A 17,362-nucleotide genomic window follows, 5' to 3' on the forward strand; every position below is an offset into this window, starting at 1 on the left:
AATAAATAGCAATAACATAAGACAATTCCATCAACAGACTCCGTCAAACCCAGTCTGCTGTTTTTACTTTGCTGCGTCCTGTGCCTCCAGAGGATAGTCTTAAAAGTCACAACAACCATTTAAAGTGCGTGTGGCGACTATGAAAAGTCTACCCGTACCTGGATTCAGTGTTGTAATATTGTTATATCAGTCAATTTAATATTACCGGCGGCGTAGCACATTTCATTACCTCTGACGAGGAGACCGGATGAATTCCAGACTGCCTTTGACTGGGTTGGAATCTACGCTTCTAAAGGATCTTCTTCAAGATTTTATCAAATTAACCAGTAATCTGAACGACAAAAATAAGTTACTGGTAAATGTTGTATGTTAATTCATGATCATTTCTGTGCTTACCCAGGGGCGATTCCAAGTTATGAAACTGAGATAAGTGATCACCAGTGCTGTGCTTACACGTAGATAATGCGCGTTTAAAGTTTTAACATGATAAGTGGTAATGAGCTCGGTAACGAGCTCTGTAATTTTACAAGAAGAATGCTTTTCTTTTTATGACATTATTAGCATATTGTGATCACAAGTTCTGTGTTTACGCATGGATAATTTTAGTTATGACACTGAGATAAGAGAACACGAGTACTGTGCTTACCCGGTGATAATTCTGTTCAAGATGTGACAATGAGATAAGTGAACACGAGTAAGTACACTGTGCTTATCCGGGGATGACTCTGTTCAAGATGTGACAATAAGATAAGTGACCACGAGTACAGTGCTTACCCGTGGACAATTCTCTTCAAGATGTGACATTAAAATAAGTGACAACGAGTACTGTGCTTACCCGTGGATAATTCTCTTCGAGATGTGACATTATGATAGGTGACCACGAGTACTGCGCTTATCCGAGGTTAATTCTCTTTAAGATGTTACATTAAGATAAGTGACCACGAGTACTGTGCTTATCCGGGGTTAATTCTCTTTAAGAAGTGACATTAAGATAAATGACAACGTGAACTGTGTTTATCCGGGGAAAATTCTCTTCAAGAAAGTGGCCACGGGTACTGTGCTTACCCGTGGATAATTCTCTTCAAGATGTGACATTAAGATAAGTGACCACGAGTACTGTGCTTATCCGGGGTTAATTCTCTTTAAGATGTGACATTAACATAAGTGACAAGGAGTACTGTGCTTATCCGGGGTTGGTAAGATGTGACATTAAGATAAGTGACCACGTGAAATGTGCTTACCCGGGGATAAATCTCTTCAAGAAAGTGACCACGTGTACGTACTGTGCTTACATAGGGATATATATCTTCAAGATGTGACATTAGAATAAGTAACTACGAGTACTGTTCTTATCCGTGGATAAACTGACATTAAGATAAGTGACCACGAGTACTGTGCGTACCCGGGGATAATTCTCTTCAAGATGTGACATTATGATTAATGACCACGAGTACTGTGCTTATCCGGGGTTAATTTTCTTTAAGATATGACATTAAGATAAGTGACCACGAGTACTGCGCATACCCGTGGATAATACTCTTCAAGGTGTGACATTATGATAAGTGACCACGAGTACCGTGCTTATCCTGGGTTAATTCTCTTCAAGATGTGACATTAAGATAAGTGACCACGAGTACTGTGCTTACCTGGGGATAATTCCCTTCAAGAAAGTGACCACGGGTACTGTGCCTACCCAGGGATAAATCTATTCAAGATGTGACATTATGATAAGTGACCACGAGTAATGTGTTTTCCGGGGTTAATTCTCTTCAAGATGTGATATTAAGATAAGTGACCACGTGTACGGTGCTGGATAATTCTCTTCTAGAAAGTGACCACGGGTACTGTGCTTGCCCGATGATAAATCTCTTCAAGATATGACATTAAGATATGTGTTCACGAGTACTGAGCTTACCCTGGGATAATTCTGTTCAAGAACGTGACCACGGGTACTGTGCTTACCCGATGAAAAATCTCTTCAAGATGTGACATTTAGATAAGTAATCGCGAGTACTGTGCTTACACGGGGACAATTTGCGTCAAGATTTGACACTAAGATAAGTGACCACAAGTAATGTGCTTACCCGGGGATAATTCTGTTCAAAATGTGACATTAAGATAAGTGATCGCGAGTACTGTGCTTAACCGGGGATAATTCTCTTCAAAATGTGACATAGGTAAGTGAACCGAGTACTGTTGTCCTCCTAAAATGTCACTGGTAAGCATTAGTTTCAACTATAATGCAAACATAAGGTAAGATATATTTAAGAAATATATATCTCATCGGTGATTTGTCGCTGAATAAATCACTGTTTGGAGTTCAGATGCGAAGGAATTATATCACGAGGGCGTTTGCCCGAGTGATATAATGCTACGCATCTGAACGACAAACAGTGATTTATTCAAGAGCTATATTCATTGAATGATATTTGATTTCTTTCTAAGTTTCGGATTTAAAGTTTACAACTTGTACGCATGTGTATTAGATTGTTTGCTTTTCAATCGGTTCGTTTTCACAGCCGCCGTTACGCCGCTTGAGTAAAAGACGTAAGTTTGTGACATCTAGAACATGAATTGTTATTACATAAATCATTCATTGCTCCAGCCAATAAAACATTTTCAATTTAATAGAAATAGAATCGATCGTGTTAGAAATACTATTTTATTATATGATAAATTCGACTTTGAATTCGGTATAGACGTTCAAATGTAAATCCACCATAAATCCAGCATAACGCAATTTAAAGGTCCATTACTAAGGGAAAGTGAGTTGGCAATAGTTCATACAGTGCATGACTTTCAATATGAGATTGGCAGCAAAATTTACGAATTTTGGACTAAGAAATGATGTGTATTATGAATTTCATGATGACAGAATACCAGTTTTTTAATTTCTATACTCATAGAATATAATTGTAATATACTACGATTATTTCAATTAATAAATTCATTTCATAAAATGAAATTCGTTTTAGACGTCGCAATGTAAATCCACATAAAACTCCAGCATAACGCCATTTAACGGTTTTGACTGATACAGTGTAGTAACTTTAAATTTTATTAGAAGATTTTGTCTAACAAGTAAAATAAAAACACGATGTTTTACTTTGGACACACGTCTTAAATTGTACTACATATAAATAATGTTTCATTCTTATTTTTTAAACATTAAGTTAAGCTATTTTGAATGTACCATATACTTACATAAATGTATCCACAGAAATGTCCTTTCTTTTTTGAAAATTCACTTTTCTTTTAAACATGCGGAAACGAAAGACGCTCGAACGTATCACGCCTCACCTGTAAATTTGTGTTACAACGTTTTATTGACGTAAATAAACGCGTCGTATGTAATACCGTGACGAGATAATTGATCACTTTTATTACTTTAATGCAATCGTCGGAACCTTTTTGTCATATGGTTTTCCTGTATCTTGAAAAGGTTAAACATTTTTATGTTATATAATGTATGCAATGCTGTTTAAACAGCACATTTAAGCCTACCACAACACATTAAACTGTCTATACTTAGCAATTCTTTGATGTGTACGCGTATAATGACATACGAAAATAACAAATGTGATAAATGGATGAAAACAAACAAGTTTACGGAATTTAAATTAGGTACATGTACTATGATGAAGCACGCCTGTCATAGGTGACTTACCTATTTAGGTGTACAGACTCTAAATAGTAAAATAAGGCGCGTAGAAAAACATGGTAGTAGCACAATGGCGGATTCAAACAGTTCTCAGTTTGTGTTTATTTTGCTCTGTAGAGCATATTTTCTTTGCAGTTTTTGCTAAAGCTCACATTGTAGATATTTACTTGACGTTTAGGTAGAATTTTCGTAATGAAATAATGGCATGACATAATTAGTCATGAAAACTTAGGTTATAAACCACTACTACGATCTGATATCTCATTTTAGCTGATTTTTGCAATTTGCATGTTTGACTGAAAATATTGTTCTTGCATTAAACATGACCCCAACTTTTGTTTTGATTTTCATTCAGCACAATATATTTTAAAGAAAATGAAAATTACAGACATTTAAAATGGTTCCTGATGTATGTTGCAGCCATTGGAAGTTTGCCCGCTTTAGAATAAAGATTAGCTATTAGCGTGCTCATACCTTTATAGATAAACAGTTTCCGGTTAGGATTTTTGATTTCTCAGTGAAGATGTCGTTTTACTTTAATTTAATGACTATGCCAGTTTTGTTCATATTTCGTCATATTCATATCGCTTATTTCTTTATATTTGATAACTCTTTTGTACAAATTTGAATCTTAAGGAGGTAGGTTACCTTGTTTCAAGGGTAAATTCAAATTAGTTGAACCGCAGTGATTTTTTGTATTTCTTGTAATTTAATGTTTTAACTGATACAATCTCAGTTCCGTTTATCTCTGTCCCTTCAAGTACAATTTTTATCCAGGTTTGAAGTACATGACCCTCTTAAGGTATTTTATATAGAAAGAAGAAGGAAAATACGGATATTTAACACTTTTCAGTGTATTTTGGTTTCATTGTTATCCGTAGAAGTCTGCATGATTAATAGTTTTACTAGTATGCGCATTAGCTTTCTAATAAAAGCTTAAAATGTATATGTCGCGGGGCTCGTGTTTCCGTGGTAACGCATTTTTTCTCATTTTTCAACAATTATGTATGAAAACGGGTTTTTCGACGGCTTCAGTGCCATTCTGTTATTGACCAACATGGAATATTTGGGTAATATGATTAGCAAAATACCAAGAACTTTACATGGTACTATGTTTTTCTTAAAGTTTAGAGTAACTATGGCAACAGAGATGTTTAAAATAGCTTATATGTTGCTTTTTATCGTAATTTCTTATAAAATAATATTATATAAAATTATCTTTCTTGTTAATGTAGCTTTAAAATACTTATGGCAGCGTCGTCTGACATTTTTATTGAAAAATCGTTCTGCATGCTGCTGTTATTCTCATGGATATTGTTGAAATGAAAATAAAAAGCCGAAGCTGTGTTCCTTGAATAGACCAGTGTCAACGCTTTTGAATTTTACAATTAGACATATAGGTCACGGGCTTCGTTTCCATGGAAACATCAATTTAATTCAAGACACCACAATTTTATACTGAAATTTGAACAATTTTAGAGCTTAGTTTTAGTATTTGAGTAACAAATTATCAACGGAAACTGGGAAATAGGTATAACAAATCAAACTGCCCAATTTTTATTTGTAAATGACCGTAATAAGTTACCTTTCAGCCAGCTATATTCCCAATCACATCAGTTACCATCATCCATTTTCTTACATTCCGCATAACATTTCAATATAATTACATAAAAGAAGCAAAATATTGATCATTTTTCAGAGCAAAAGACTAATAAAAAGTATTTCAGCAAATAATGGCTGTTTAAAAATAGTTCAAATAAAGAAAAAGCACAGAATAACGTACTTTCAAAATAAAAGCTATTAATTTTGCGCGGTAACTGACACGTAACGTCATGACGTCAATGACGTCATTTTAAGGCAACAATGTTTTGAAGCGTTTCTGCGGCAATTCATTCATTATTTCTGCATTATTAAACCATTAAACATAAGATCGGAGGCAGGTTCAAGATTTATTTCCAGAAGAATGGATATACAAACACATTTAGTTTGTCGTAAACGTCGTTAAGCAGTCTTTGACGTAAGTAACCTACATTTGCCGTGGTGGTTGGGGTAAGGAAAATCACTATATATTGATAACATTACAAAAAATGCTGTTAGCCAATGAATTATATCTATTTCCAATTTAAACTTTTTATCTGAAGAAATTGAAGCTTCGTATAATTAAAATATGTACTGCTACCTTACAATTCATTAAAATGAAAGCGAGTATGGAAGTCGTTTTTTCCACAAGTAATGTTTGTAATGTCGTTTTTAGCTATTTTTGATTGATGAAACAGGAAACCGCCCGTTTATGTCTGGTGATGTTTATGCAGTGCGTCATTTGATTGGGTGACAAAATGTGTACAGGAAAACGTATTAACTTGGTAAGAAGTTGTTATATTGTCTATACTCGCCTCTACCAATTGCAAAAAATAGTTTTGAAATAGCTAATAAAATGTAATACTTTTCGTGCAATTTGTAACATTTTACAAATATTTTGTTTTTATCCTATTTACCTTCATCCTATTTCTTCCATTGAATGGGGTTCATTTTGAATGAACAGCGAAAGGAAAGGCGCCAAAGTTACGACATCGCTGCTTAGCGAAAAGCGGCCGCTGTTTTGACGACATCCGCGTATAGTCAGGGAGAACGTTCCGCAGATGACGTCGTAGCTATTCCATTTTGTAAAGAGAATGGCATGGGAGCTGATTTTAATATCAAATGCAACAAAATATGTGCAAATTATAGTAACATCTTGTTTGTGAAAATGATAACTTGTATATGCATCAAAATCTACAACATGTGAACTTGAAGTGATTCCAAATAAAAATTAAAGGCGCATTCTTCACAACTTGGTCCCGTTGTGACAGAAATTGTAAATCGATCACTGCTATCTGGTGTATTCCATAAGGAGTGGAAAAATGCTGTAATCAAACCTTTGTTGAAGAAGAAAGGACTCCCGCTAGAACTGCAAAACTATCGTCCGGTGTCAAATTTGACATTCCTCTCCTAAATTCTTAACTAAATCAATAAGCATATTGAAGCTAACAATCCCCTCCTAGCTTACCAAAGTGCCTATAGTAAATATCACGGGGTTTAAACAGCAATGGTCAAAATGTATAATGATCTTTTAGAAACCATAATAAAAATCAAGTAACACTCGTGGTCATGATTGATTTGAGTACAGCGTTCGATACCATCGATATTCCGGTACTGATTCAAATCCTTCAAGATGAATTTGGTATTCATAGCACTGAAATTGTCAACCCGAGGGCAGAATGTCTCGCCGAGTGGTGACATTTTGGGGTTGACAATATCAATATCACACACGCTGCCATATGATATTTATTAAATTATACCGAACAATAACAATAATAAGAAAAGTGCTTTGCGACGTAAGAAGTACCAACTTTTCAAACTTAACATCTTGGTCAATTGAATAACCATTTAAAAGTGTCATGACTTTAACGGATATTTGGTATTCCTTACTGCTGATCGAATTTCTGTATACCGAAATGTGATTCATACGAGTTTCTAAGGTGGTAGTGAAATGAATTACAGCTCATGTAACAAAGGTCATGCTTAGATTGTCCTAAAGAATTAATGTTACATTTTTACTTTTTGAGAGTATTTTAGAAGAGGATGAGGCTAGATATATAAATCTCAAGGACGAATATTCACTAGGAAAAGCTACGTTCTAAGAAGAACCGCGCTCACAAACAATAAACATATATCAGTGATTATATTGATGTGTACATGATTAACATTGCATTTAATATACATTAATAAAGTCAACTATTATAGACAAACACATATGAACAAAGTGGAGTACATATTTGGAATAGTCATTTGCCAAAACACCACTAGGGAATTAAACCAGTGAAGAGTGAAGTAAACCTTCCTCCTAATCCTTCCATTGTTTCAGAGTATAATAACAGTGTAAATAGAAGATGTGATGGCAAAGAATGTCGATACAAAATATTTCTGTAAATTTAGATATAAAATAAGCCTTACAACTATAAAGACGACCACATGCACACAGCTTATTTAAGCAGAGCAGAATAGGCTTCTAGAGCACAATAAGCCTAGTGAAAACATGATCATTACCTTTTTATTAATGTTAAGATGAAGCTTAATCAAGTTAGTATTTTTGCCTTGACCATTACATAGGAGCCAAGGAAATCGTTTCACATATTCATTTTTATAAAAAATGCTTATTCTCAGGAGTACTTAATAACGAATAACAAAATATGTATGTATATGGGGACAAATGAGCCGATATTTACAATCTGTTGCTGCAAGTCATAAAATAAAACGTACTGCTGCTTACATTTATTTTGAAAATATGCTGCTTACATTAATTTTGAAAATATTAGAATATTCTAGCCCTCTTTATGGCAATTTCATAAACTCCACAGGTCTACCAAAAATGTAGCTGCTTAGGAAAATAGGCACTAAGTCTTCACATGAACATTAGCGATTCTTTTCAGGTAATAAAATACTTACAATGATAAAATGTACGTATCAGCTGAAGTGGACACACCCCAGTGCTGGTGTCATATGAGAAGCGGTTGGAAAATCAGTGGTACATTAACCGTTGACCTCCAGGTTGAGCAGTGGAAAACTTAAATACTTGACAACCGCTCCCCTTATACTAAATTACATTTTAGATTTGGTAAAAAATAACTTTGACCTTTCTTCTGTCTATATAGCTCGATCAAGTGATCCGATTGCTGCCTGTGGTATATTCCAATGAAATGTTACAAAAGTTTCAATAAAAGAATCGAATGAATAAAGAAACTGGTATAGGTGACATTGTTCATATGGGAAAATTAGACCCATCTATTTTTCGCACGAGTGAAAATATTTTATATAGCGCAAAGAAGGAGCCCTTTACTTTATTTAAATTTATGGAAAAAGTATTATAGAATATGGATAATTTGCTGAAATTTCTTCTGTTAAACAAGGAATAAATAGTTTCTTACTTGTGATTGAAGACCATTGCAAACGACTTAGTAATCTATATTCATTTAGCTATTGTTTCATATTAACTTCAGTTTTCTAGGTGAAGAAGAAAATGGTCTTTTTTAAGCATTTTGAAGATGAGTATAGGTTTTTATTCGTTATCGGAAAAACTCGAACATGCTCGTATATTTCCGTCAATTGTTACGGAATTTAAGCTTCTTAACGGTAAAGACTGATTTCTTCTCACCCGGTAAACTGCACACATGTACGGATTTATAAATTACGGGACGCTCCATAATATGATTTTGTTTACAGCTAATAGACAATTTTACTTGAGGATCCAAATTCAAAATTTCAAAAAGAAGAATTTCGAGTTGGCTTCTAATTTGGATCTTGCTCGAAGCTCGAAGCCAGCATTGAACATCGAGTCTGTCGAAAATGGAAATCTTAAGGAACTGATTTCGAGCTCGAATTGATTTCGAGTGTGTAAGAAGAAAAAAGACTTAAAGTTTCAAAACGTTGAAATTTGAGGCGGCATATTTTGGGCAAGTTAGAAGCAGAAGATCTAAATTCAAATCTTCGAAAGCATGACGTTGAATTTCGCTTACATTGAATTTGGCACAAACTTGAAAATCGAGATTAAAATAAAAAGAAATCATCGATTTTCGTGGCAGAATTGAAATTAGAGTCAGCAGGAGTATCGAAATTTCGAAATTTAAATATTTTGAGCTAGCATGAACTTCTAGTCAATCGGCATTTAAAAAAAATGCGATCTTTAGACTGGCTCTTAATTCAATACTTGCTCGATATTCAGATTGAAAATTTAACTTTGATTTTCGAACTTGTTCGACATGCAGCGCTAGATTTTCGAAACGCAAATAAAATTAATGAAAGTACGAAATTCAGCTGTATCAAAAGTTAGTTTCACATTTAATCCCAGTATTAAATTCGATTGCTTTGAAACTTCGAGCAGGCTTGAAATATAATACCGGGACTATTCCATTTAGAAAACTTGAATTTCAATATATCCGATCTTGCACGATTTTTGACCTTTGAATTATGATCTTGAGCTGATCGCAGTTTCAGTATTATATTGAAATCCAGCTTTTCAAGATTTGAAGTAAGATTTTCGAGCTGGCTCGGCAGTAATTGCTTGCTCGATAATTGACTTTAAAAATTTAATATCAATCTTTTAGCCGGCTGTTTTTTTCAATATAAGATCGAAATTTGGCCTTTGGAATACTATGAATTTCGATCATTGAGTTGGTCCCAAACTAAAAGCCATTTTGAAATTTGATGATTTTCGACCTTCAGGGGTAGCTTGGTCCAAAATTCGACAGTTTTGAGGTTCAATTTCGATCTTAGAGCTGGCATCAAACCCTAAGCTAATTGGACACCACTCACGAAATTATAAGATAAGATATGTTTATTATAGTCTCACTCTGCATGAATACAAATATAATACAGTTACATTTACAAATAAAATATTCATGCAAACCTTTCTTAAAATAAATATGTGAGACTAGGAACAAACATTACAGAATTAAACTTTAAAAGTTTCATATTAACATCTATCACTAAAACTTTTAAAAGTATTTTATACAATTCACAGTAAAATCTCCATCTACTAAAAGAACAATATATTAATATTACACATTATATACACACACGTGCCTTTAGCCCTTGGAAACAGACAGACTGTATCCGTGTATCAGGGACAAATTCTTAAATACTTAAAACATATATATTCTTAAAAATCATCTAGGATCTTATCACAAAATAAAGGTTATCATCATCCAGTATGTATACCATGTTTAAATTCTTAGTATAATATAGAGATACTATTAGACAAATAGAATTAGTGACAAATTCTTTAAACATAACCCTGACATCCAGTGAAATGGAGTAAACTAAAGTATATAGTATCACCAGAAATACTTGAATGTAGTGAAGAGGTGAGTTATTGAGTAGAACATCATGTTAGATATCAAATGTGATACAGTATAAAATGTTTCCAAATTAACCAAGAAACTCAAATTTTCTAAGTACAAAAGGGCCGTAAATTTTAATAAAGTGCATATCAGAGTTATGGTTATTGGCCTATTAAGTCACCTAATGTTGATAGACAAATGTACAACGTTTAAAAAAAAACAAAGAAAAAACAAACAAACAAACAAAAATGGCAAATAGTTTTCCATACTATTAGATATTAAATGTGATACAGTATAAAATGTTTCCAAGGATCAAATGCATCCTTACAAAGATCAACCATACCGTACTATTTTTCTTCTATTTAAAATAAGAAAACAGGTTTTGGCACTTAAAAATACAATGTCTGTGTTTGAGAGCAAATACCCAACTTTATCAATATCAGTTAGTTCTGTAAAATTTGTATTAAAATTTGAAGCTGTTTGTTTCAGTTCTGCTCGGAAAGAGCTATACAACGGACAATGTAATAGAACATGTATTTCATCTTCAACAGAATCTCTACAGTGAAAACAAGTTCGTTCCTCCACCGGTATACCATTATATCGTCCTAGCTCAATACCAGTTGGGGCTGTGCCACTTCTGAACTTGGCTAATGCACCCCTAGAAGATCTATTAAAGACTGATGTGCAATATTGCTCTGCATAACAACTGTGTTTGAATGTTTTATATAATCTAAGCTTGTTTCTTCCTATTCCATTCCGTGCAGTATCACGGTTAACATCTCTACTCCAATCTTGTATAAAATCATCAAGAATTTTAGGTAGCATGTTACTAAATACATCAACTTTATGAAATGCTATTTCAATATTACAAAATATATCACAACCATACTGTTTAAACTTTTGACCGACTTTGTAGTTCCAATTCTTACATCTATTATTTGACTTTCTATCTGACCAAACAAATATTTTCTTATTCAATCTTAACTGGCTCATACTGCTAAGTCTACACCAATTAGCAAGCACAGAATTCCAACAATTATAAAAAAAATTGGCGTCCAACCTATATCATCACAAACTGCAGCATTTGGAGTGTACCTACCTACATTTAGGAAATACCTAGCAGCTCTATTTTGTACTGCAGTGATGCATGAAAATCATAATAAATGTGCAGTTGTTTGATTACACACACACAAAAGAAACTTTTTAAAACCTTTCTTTCATAATCATTATCACCAAACAAAGTATTATAAAAGCGAGCTTCCATCTGATTGTAAGATAGTAGAAATAATTTTTGCAAAGTGATTGTTCGGTTTTATAATAATGTGTTTGTTGAGAATACCGTTATAAAGGTATTCTGATTAATCCTTTATATACCATTTAGATTCCGATTAGTTTCATTTTATTTTCTAACATATCTTTGCAATCACTGTAAATTAGACTTGACAATATTTCTTAAATCCATCAAATGATCAAAAGTATTAATGTAACGGTATATTGGTGAAGAAGGGATTACTGAGTACAGAGTAGGCCGAAAACTAGCGACCAGTCTCGATAGCAGATTTACCTGGCCAAACTTATTATCGGCTTTTGTGGTGATTTTCACGATGGGTCTAATTTTCCCATATGATGAATACAGACTTGCTATATCAAGAGGGCACACTGGTCTTGGAAAAATATTCATATTATGCCATATCAAGATCCCAATACGCATAAAATGGTGAATCATAAATGGTTACATACAGAACATACTTCGGCAATGTTTCTGTTCACTAATTGCTACTTGTTAATTCAAATGATCATGAAATGTGAGTAATTAAACCCCCTGTTGAGCCTCAAAATAGTTTTTCTTTTGTAAAAATAACGACCTAAGAACAAATATTTAATTTCTGAAGGAAATATCCTGGTGCATTCTATGGTTTACTATATATGAAAAAAAAAGGCAATTCACCAAAAATTTTCGACGAAGTTTAAAATTGTCTTATCAATTAATCTACAATAAACATGTCTCCATAGTGATGCCACTTTTTTGTATAGTTTAGAATGCTTTGTACTCACCACGTACGTTTGTCTGTCCGCATGTCTGCCCGTTCGTCCGATTTTTTTGTCGCGCATGGTTGTGGTGTGTATGTGGAAGTGGGTCATAAAACCCCACTTGCACATCCTCACTTGCCGAATAACAATATTTTGATGTTTAATGAGTCCGGGTCAAGCCCCGCCCCCCACCCCACTTCCCACCCCCCACCATCACAGTTGTTTTTACTTTTTCAGTTTCTTTAATCTTGTGCTTATTTGTAGTATCCTTACCACTTCCCACCCTCTCCGCGTCTCCACTCACAGGTTATACGAAAATTTACCTGGTCTTGCACATATGAACACAAAGTTACAGTACGTAGGGTACAGTTGTCCTAGGAGATGCATCTAGTTTTGAATTAGCTATAAATCCAGCAAGTATCCCCGATACTCGTGAACCATGTACGGAGGATAAAATAAATGTTGAAACACATTCTGCTCTTTCAGTATTTTATTTACATGTATAGCCTGGTAACCATGTACGGAGGATAAAATAAATGTTGAAACACATTCTGCTCTTTCAGTGTTTTATTTACATGTATAGCCTGGTAACTAATCAAACTACTTATACTCATTTTTCTACATATAATTTACACAGAGCTATAAAAAAAAAGATTGAAAATTAAAAAGAAAACACCGTAAACTTAGAAGTTGATGATGCCAAATGAATCAGCACCGATTCTTAATCATCATCCTCTAAAGTAAAGTATTCTTCAACTTGTATTGTATTGGCGTTTGGTATACGATCCCAATTATTTAAACTGCTGAAAACTTTTTTCGACGAGTTTTACCTTATCATGCTTACACCGTTACAAACTCAAGTTTCATAACAGAAAAGGCAATTAGATGACGTTACACTTTTGAGAAAGAAGCATCGCTTATTTCCCTATGTCCTTATGCACTGATTCACTTTTGATTAACAAAAACGGGAAAAAATGTTTACATATACGTTGAATCAGCATCATCATTATTTAGGTAAAAGTATGATGAGGATTTTTAGCCTGTTGTGATTTTATTATGTTATGTCTGTTTACCGAGATATATCATCCAGTATCATGCCATTCCTCGGCCATCCTGTAACGCTCCTAGATGGCGGTAGTACATAGCCTTTGTTTATCAATGTCGCCCTTATTATATTTATACAATAAAAACAACTAAACTATATATGTTCTAGAATATTTACATATCTGGTGAGCTACGACATATTTTTGTGCAATGCAAAGTTATTTAATTATCTGTAGAAACTGTATTTTTAAAGGCTTTCTTTTTATTTCTCCTCGACTTTTCCTTGTTCCCAATTCTGACGGTGACTTTTGGCTTGAATTCCCCTTTCTTTCCTTTAGTTGCATATGTCCTCGAACGCCCGCCTTTGTTTATAACATTCTTTCCTCTCTTTCTCGAAACTCCCTTTCCTTGTCCTCGACCTCTGTTTACAGATACTCTCTGTCTACCTTTAAGGGCAACAACTTTTCTTGGTTGTTTTCTTTGCGTTTTGTTTCTGTTAAGGCTTCTCAGACGTGTTCTGTCTTTTCTTTTACCGATCTTAGGTTTTGGACAGTCCTTGGTAGGTTTAATCACTTTACTTATTTCTTTGTGAGCGTTAATGAGATCAATAATTTGTTGTTGAATGTGTTTTGTTGATAGTTTAGAACCTTCTACTTTTCTGTGATAAGACAAAATACGATCAATTACTTCCGAAAGTTTATTTGATTGAATGTTCCTCATTTGCTTCTTTCCTTTCTTTATCAATTTCTTCCTTTTTTGCATCTGTTTCTTTCGGTCATTCTGTTGTTTCCTCAACCTTTTCAGTCTTAATTTGTTCTTCTTTCTCAGGGCTTTCTTTTGTTTTCTTGCAAGCTTCGACCGCCATTTCTTTATTTTTGACTTATTTTTGTCTGGTTTTGAATTTACAGGCTCAGCTTTAACTGTGTTTACTAGCGGTTTTATTTCTATTATTTCAGGTAAATTCACTCTCTTCTCTGACAGGGTAATTTTGTTTTTGTCATCCCCTCGAAGAAAATGTTTTCTTATTTCTGCTGAAGGGATGTCTTTAAGATGTGTTTCGACAACATTTGTTACACCTTTTGGCTTGAGTTTTTGTGGAACATCTGAAATAGACAAATAGATCTATAAATTTTACATAATAACGCAATGTTGCTTTGCCAATGTCTTGCACATATACTTTGTAAACATGCATAAAATTAATCTTGCATGAAAAAGTAGATTTCGATCAATCACTCTTCATCACAAATAAGAATCGTATTCAGAAGGTCACATTTTTAGCAAGTTCATTTGAATTTCTGTTCCTGGTGAAATGAGATTTCATGGTAAAGCGTACAAACTGAAGGTTAAATCACCCGTAATTGATCGGAAGACCACAGCGCATATTTACATCAATTTATTTGAAATTTTGGAAATATTTAGATTCCGTGAGTTCTAATAAAACAGACTTGTACTCATAAAATTCATAAAGTATTGATCAAAACATTTAATGTTATGTTTTGAAATACTACAGAACTAAGATTTTGACATAAATTTCAATCTCAAGATCAGCCATTTTAAGCGCTTCTAAAGCGATATCACATCGCATTTCTATGGCTGTTTCAAGACCTTCATATGCGGCGATGGCTAAGACGGGACACCGTAAATTACAATTTTATATTTGAGCGAATAATAGGTTAGATATGCAGCCAATCAATGCCGTTGTGTTCATTGGTTATCTAATGAATCAGTCGCGAACGTCACGCTACCACGCCATGCGACGAAAACATATGTATGCATTCAACTGAGTATAAATTTGATATCAAGTTATACATGTATGTTATGCTTGAGGCAAAATCATGCTTTGAATAATAAGTGTCACAATTTATTTATGAAGGTGAATTTCAGACTGTTTTATCCTGAAATAATAATTATATGAACATACGTTTCTTTTATACAAAAATATACTAACGATATTTTTTCAGTTTAAACAAATACTGAATTAAATAATAGGACTGAGTAAAATGTTTTCAGCTTGTAATAAAATTTTGGTTACATGCGAGTAAGTAGTATGAAATTATCTGAGCCAAACTAACCCATAGGAAAACATTTTTTTACGATTTTAACTAAACTTCTAAACAGATAAAAGGAGATTATGTGAAGAATCACTACTATTGTAGTCTGTCAAATTTCATATTAACTGAGTAGATCATATTTCTATACCTTTAGCCTGCTGGCGGCAAGTTATTCTGCCTTTGTGACCAGTGCAGACCAAGATCGGCATCCGTGCAAGTTGAACATGGTCTGCACTGTTCGCTATTCAGTCAGTAAAATTTCAGTGAACACCCCTTTGAATAATAAATGGTACTGCCAGAAATGAATGACTGGCCACTCCATTTTAGAAATTTATCAAGGTAAAGGTTAAATGAATATGACTACTCACCGGGGGAGTTCGATTCCCAGGCGAGGTGAGAGGTGGATGCTCTCTGTGAATATTTATCAAATTGAGAAAACAGATATTCATCTCCAGTCTGATGCGAGTTACTAGTATTTGGTTCTTTGCGGAGAAGAAATTAATACTGGTACATGTGAAACAGAAACAGAAACTTAAAACTGCATTAATCCAGAACATTTGTACACAACTGTATATCATACCTGAAGTTTCAATGGCCAGGACTACAGGCACCAGCAGGCAGAAGCAGAACATTATAGCCATTGTTCCCACCGACGTGAAAATAATCAAGCGCCCTGTAAAGAGTACAGAAATTTGCAATTTTATTCAAGTGTGTTTTTGAAAGCGCCCTTCGTGACATTTGATATATAGAATCACCCGTTAGTTCGGCTTACGTGACGGGAATAGATATTTTTTCATTTAATATAATTATGGCCAACAGTAACATACTTTTTAAATACGTGTTATTAAGTTTTCGTGCCTAAAAACTTTGTTTGATAGCACGTGTGATCTGCTGTTCATATGGTTCATTTAATGAGAATTCTCAACATTGTATTATGATAATGCATTTTATACAAGAATAGAACATACTTTCTTCTTAATGTGTTAAAAAACATAGTGCATCAGACACTAATATGGCTACGTGTAAAATCGCACGTTAATATACAATATCTATAAATGGTAAGACAAGGACACCATTCGCGAGAGGTGAAGGTCGTTGAATTCGAATCACTGTAAGGTCGAAGTGACTTAGAAACCTAATCAGACGAACTAACTATAATCACTGAACTATAATACACGTTTAAAAGACATAAGAAAGAGTGAAACAGTAAAAATCTTACCTTTTTCAAAATATTCAGAACAGAAAATATGGCCCGGTTGTAGATTTATCTATCTATTTATATTAAAACATTCTATTTGCCAATATTAGCCTGACGAAACGCAACGTACGTGAACGTAATAAACAACGTTTAACTTGTGGGCCGTCGCATACATCAAAGTGATTAATTACACCAAATGCAAACAATCGACGTTTTGTTTCTATCAGCAGACGTTTTGCAACGCAACATTTAGCTCATTTCAAGTTTTTATACTAATAATTATTATTTTATGTGTATAATGGATGTGAAATTATAATTTACATTTTGAACTCAGACCAGCACTCGTATACTTAAAAAACTAGAAGTTTAAATCTTCCTTCACGTTGGCGAAAATCCCTGTGTGTTGACTTATTAAAAGAATCTTGCTGTATAAACTTATTTAGAAACATGAATTAATCTTTCTCGTTCTAGTCGGAATAGAAGTGATACCTAGATTCTGAAG

At 33.9% G+C, this 17,362-nt stretch overlaps 1 protein-coding gene across 1 annotated transcript; it reads right to left on the bottom strand.

Annotated features, from left to right (window-relative positions):
* Nucleotides 1-13,039: 13,039 nt before the first annotated feature.
* On the bottom strand, nucleotides 13,040-17,039 carry LOC128558683 (serine/arginine-rich splicing factor 4-like). The gene is made up of 3 exons (XM_053548734.1): nucleotides 16,882-17,039; nucleotides 16,243-16,335; nucleotides 13,040-14,714 (listed from the first exon to the last, which is right to left on the bottom strand). The coding sequence occupies exons 2-3, from the start codon at nucleotides 16,301-16,303 to the stop codon at nucleotides 13,834-13,836; spliced, it is 942 nt and encodes a 313-aa protein (XP_053404709.1). The 5' UTR covers nucleotides 16,304-16,335; nucleotides 16,882-17,039; the 3' UTR covers nucleotides 13,040-13,833.
* Nucleotides 17,040-17,362: the final 323 nt, after the last annotated feature.

The sequence above is a fragment of the Mercenaria mercenaria genome, chromosome 7 (genome assembly GCF_021730395.1).
Source record: "Mercenaria mercenaria strain notata chromosome 7, MADL_Memer_1, whole genome shotgun sequence".
NCBI classification, from domain to species: Eukaryota; Metazoa; Mollusca; class Bivalvia; order Venerida; family Veneridae; genus Mercenaria; species Mercenaria mercenaria.

What these genes read in the sequence shown, in the direction of transcription:
- LOC128558683 (XM_053548734.1), bottom strand. Translation starts at nt 16,303, where the DNA reads ATGGCTATAATGTTCTGCTTCTGCCTGCTGGTGCCTGTAGTCCTGGCC. An exon ending in CCTGGCCATTGAAACTTCAG is followed by an intron (nt 14,715 to 16,242) that starts GTATGATATACA and finishes TGTCTATTTCAG; the next exon opens with ATGTTCCACAAAAACTCAAG.